Source organism: Hyla sarda, unplaced genomic scaffold (genome assembly GCF_029499605.1).
Source record: "Hyla sarda isolate aHylSar1 unplaced genomic scaffold, aHylSar1.hap1 scaffold_1068, whole genome shotgun sequence".
In the NCBI taxonomy this organism is placed as follows: Eukaryota; Metazoa; Chordata; class Amphibia; order Anura; family Hylidae; genus Hyla; species Hyla sarda.
Window position 1 is genome coordinate 1 of NW_026607687.1, and position 5,000 is coordinate 5,000.

General features: G+C 36.2%; 1 protein-coding gene across 2 annotated transcripts in view; it reads right to left on the reverse strand.

Moving 5' to 3' along the window:
• Positions 1-4,298: 4,298 nt before the first annotated feature.
• Positions 4,299-5,000, reverse strand: part of LOC130299926 (pseudokinase FAM20A-like) — a 52,728-nt gene continuing 52,026 nt past the window's right edge. For both annotated transcript variants that reach the window (XM_056551504.1, XM_056551505.1), the window contains exons 4-5: positions 4,674-4,752; positions 4,299-4,578 (exon numbers count right to left, since the gene is read on the reverse strand). In XM_056551504.1, the coding sequence (XP_056407479.1) occupies positions 4,482-4,578; positions 4,674-4,752 (176 nt within the window). In that variant the 3' untranslated portion in view covers positions 4,299-4,481. The remainder of the gene's footprint in view (positions 4,579-4,673; positions 4,753-5,000) is intronic.

The following is a 5,000-nucleotide window of genomic DNA, read 5'->3' on the forward strand; positions in this document are numbered from 1 at the left end:
TAGTGATATAATAATAGATGGAGGAGGAGCAGTATAGTGATATCTTAATAGATGGAGGAGAGTATAGTGATATAATAATAGATGGAGGAGCAGTATAGTGATATAATAATAGATAGAGGAGGGCAGTATAGTGATATAATAATAGATGGAGGAGGAGGAGTATAGTGATATAATAATAGATGGAGGAGCAGTATAGTGATATAATAATAGATGGAGGAGCAGTATAGTGATATAATAATAGATGGAGGAGGAGCAGTATAGTGATATAATAATAGATGGAGGAGCAGTATAGTGATATAATAATAGATGGAGGAGGGCAGTATAGTGATATAATAATAGATGGAGGAGGAGGAGTATAGTGATATAATAATAGATGGAGGAGCAGTATAGTGATATAATAATAGATGGAGGAGGGGCAGTATAGTGGATATAATAATAGATGGAGGAGGAGCAGTATAGTGATATAATAATAGATGGAGGAGCAGTATAGTGATATAATAATAGATGGAGGAGAGTATAGTGATATAATAATAGATGGAGAAGCAGTATAGTGATATAATAATAGATGGAGGAGGAGCAGTATAGTGATATAATAATAGATGGAGGAGGAGAGTATAGTGATATAATAATAGATGGAGGAGGAGTATAGTGATATAATAATAGATGGAGGAGCAGTATAGTGATATAATAATAGATGGAGGAGGAGTATAGTGATATAATAATAGATGGAGGAGAGTATAGTGATATAATAATAGATGGAGGAGGAGCAGTATAGTGATATAATAATAGATGGAGGAGGAGCAGTATAGTGATATAATAATAGATGGAGGAGGAGTATAGTGATATAATAATAGATGGAGGAGCAGTATAGTGATATAATAATAGATGGAGGAGGAGTATAGTGATATAATAATAGATGGAGGAGGAGTATAGTGATATAATAATAGATGGAGGAGCAGTATAGTGATATAATAATAGATGGAGGAGGAGTATAGTGATATAATAATAGATGGAGGAAGCAGTATAATGATATAAATAATAGATGGAGGAGGAGCAGTATAGTGATATAATAGATGGAGGAGCAGTATAGTGATATAATAATAGATGGAGGAGGAGTATAGTGATATAATAATAGATGGAGGAGGAGCAGTATAGTGATATAATAATAGATGGAGGAGCAGTATAGTGATATAATAATAGATGGAGGAGGAGTATAGTGATATAATAATAGATGGAGGAACAGTATAGTGATATAATAATAGATGGAGGAGGAGTATAGTGATATAATAATAGATGTAGGAGCAGTACAGTGATATAATAATAGATGGAGGAGGAGTATAGTGATATAATAATAGATGGAGGAGGAGAGTATAGTGATATAATAATAGATGGAGGAGGAGTATAGTGATATAATAATAGATGGAGGAGCAGTATAGTGATATAATAATAGATGGAGGAGGAGCAGTATAGTGATATAATAATAGATGGAGCAGGAGGAGTATAGTGATATAATAATAGATGGAGGAGGAGAAGTATAGTGATATAATAATAGATGGAGGAGGAGTATAGTGATATAATAATAGATGGAGGAGGAGTATAGTGATATAATAATAGATGGAGGAGGAGCAGTATAGTGATATAATAATAGATGGCGGAGGAGCAGTATAGTGATATAATAATAGATGGAGGAGGGAGGAGTATAGTGATATAATAATAGATGGAGGAGCAGTATAGTGATATAATAATAGATGGAGGAGGAGCAGTATAGTGATATAATAATAGATGGAGGAGGAGTATAGTGATATAATAATAGATGGAGGAGGAGTATAGTGATATAATAATAGATGGAGGAGGAGTATAGTGATATAATAATAGATGGAGGAGGAGTATAGTGATATAATAATAGATGGAGGAGGAGTATAGTGATAGAATAATAGATGGAGGAGCAGTATAGTGATATAATAATAGATGGAGGAGCAGTATAGTGATATAATAATAGATGGAGGAGCAGTATAGTGATATAATAATAGATGGAGGAGCAGTATAGTGATATAATAATAGATGGAGGAGGGGCAGTATAGTGATATAATAATAGATGGGGGAGGAGCAGTATAGTGATATAATAATAGACTGGAGGAGGAGCAGTATAGTGATATAATAATAGATGGAGGAGGAGCAGTATAGTGATATAATAATAGATGGAGGAGGAGTATAGTGATATAATAATAGATGGAGGAGGAGTATAGTGATATAATAATAGATGGAGGAGCAGTATAGTGATATAATAATAGATGGAGGAGGAGGAGTATAGTGATATAATAATAGATGGAGGAGCAGTATAGTGATATAATAATAGATGGAGGAGGAGTATAGTGATATAATAATAGATGGAGGGAGCAGTATAGTGATATAATAATAGATGGAGGAGGAGCAGTATAGTGATATAATAATAGATGGGGGAGGAGTATAGTGATATAATAATAGATGGAGGAGGAGCAGTATAGTGATATAATAATAGATGGAGGAGGAGCAGTATAGTGATATAATAATAGATGGAGGAGCAGTATAGTGATATAATAATAGATGGAGGGGCAGTATAGTGATATAATAATAGATGGAGGAGGAGTATAGTGATATAATAATAGATGGAGGAGGAGGAGTATAGTGATATAATAATAGATGGAGGAGCAGTATAGTGATATAATAATAGATGGAGGAGGAGAGTGCAGTATAGTGATATAATAATAGATGGAGGAGGAGTATAGTGATATAATAATAGATGGAGGAGGAGGAGTATAGTGATATAATAATAGATGGAGGAGGAGGAGTATAGTGATATAATAATAGATGGAGGAGGAGTATAGTGATATAATAATAGATGGAGGGAGGAGCAGTATAGTGATATAATAATAGATGGAGGAGGAGTATAGTGATATAATAATAGATGGAGGAGCAGTATAGTGATATAATAATAGATGGAGGAGGAGCAGTATAGTGATATAATAATAGATGGAGGAGCAGTATAGTGATATAATAATAGATGGAGGAGGAGCAGTATAGTGATATAATAATAGATGGAGGAGGAGCAGTATAGTGATATAATAATAGATTGAGATAGGTATAAGTATATCCTTTATATAAGATAGGGATAGGTATAAGGCTATCCTTCATATAAGATAGGGATAGGTATAAGGCTATCCTTCATATAAGATAGGGATAGGTATAAGGCTATCCTTCATATAAGATAGGGATATGGTATAAGGCTATCCTTCATATAAGATAGAGATAGGTATAAGGCTATCCTTCATATAAGATAGAGATAGGTATAAGGCTATCCTTCATATAAGATAGAGATAGATATAAGGCTATCCTTCATATAAGATAGAGATAGGTATAAGACTATCCTTCATATAAGATAGAGATAGATATAAGGCTATCCTTCATATAAGATAGAGATAGGTATAAGGCTATCCTTCATATAAGATAGAGATAGATATAAGGCTATCCTTCATATAAGATAGAGATAGGTATAAGACTATCCTTTATATAAGATAGAGATAGGTATAAGGCTATCCTTCATATAAGATAGGGATAGGTATAAGGCTATCCTTCATATAAGATAGAGATAGGTATAAGGCTATCCTCCATATAAGATAGGGATAGGTATAAGGCTATCCTTCATATAAGATAGAGATAGGTATAAGGCTATCCTTCATATAAGATAGGGATAGGTATAAGGCTATCCTCATATAAGATAGAGATAGGCATAAGGCTATCCTTCATATAAGATAGAGATAGGTATAAGGCTATTCTTCATATAAGATAGGGATAGGTATAAGGCTATCCTTCATATAAGATAGAGATAGGTATAAGGCTATCCTCCATATAAGATAGGGATAGGTATAAGGCTATCCTTCATATAAGATAGAGATAGGTATAAGGCTATCCTTCATATAAGATAGAGATAGGTATAAGGCTATCCTTCATATAAGATAGAGATAGGTATAAGGCTATCCTTCATATAAGATAGAGATAGGTATAAGGCTATCCTTCATATAAGATAGAGATAGGCATAAGGCTATCCTTCATATAAGATAGAGATAGGTATAAGGCTATTCTTCATATAAGATAGGGATAGGTATAAGGCTATCCTTCATATAAGATAGAGATAGGTATAAGGCTATCCTCCATATAAGATAGGGATAGGTATAAGGCTATCCTTCATATAAGATAGAGATAGGTATAAGGCTATCCTTCATATAAGATAGGGATAGGTATAAGGCTATCCTTCATATAAGATAGAGATAGGTATAAGGCTATCCTTCATATAAGATAGGGCCTGGGACTATTGATAGGATTCAGATTATTGGGCCAAATGGTTCTTATCTGCCGACACCTTCTATGTAGTAATCGGGGGTGACACATGTAATAATCAGGGGGTGACGCATATTACGCCCAGTACATCTCGCTGAAGCTTCTTCTTACCGGTCCAGGTGGAAGGCGGCGATCTCCGCATTGTGTCGCTGGAAGTCCACAAAGTAGAAGAAATCCTCAGGGGTCTCCTCATTGCGCTTCTGTCTAATAAGGAAAGAATTTATAAGACCCCCAAAGGAGGGGACACAGGGTCTGTCCAGAAGACCCCAGGTCCACCCCCCCCCCCCCCCCCCACCTACCTCATGGGTTTAAACATGGCTTTCCCAAAGTCCTGGAAGCGCAGGACCAACTTCAGATGAGTCCCACTCGGCTTCACAACTGCAGACAGACAACATACTCATTCTGGGACCCCAATAACAGACTGCCCCTCCCCCACAGGACCCCCAAAGATTGTAACCGATACCCCTCCCCCACAGGATCCCCCAGGGATTGTAACCGAGCCCCCTCCCCCACACAACCCCCAAAGATTGTAACTCCCCCACACTACCCCCAAAGATTGTAACCGAGCCCCCTCCCCCACACAACCCCCAAAGATTGTAACCGAGCCACCTCCCCCACACGACCCC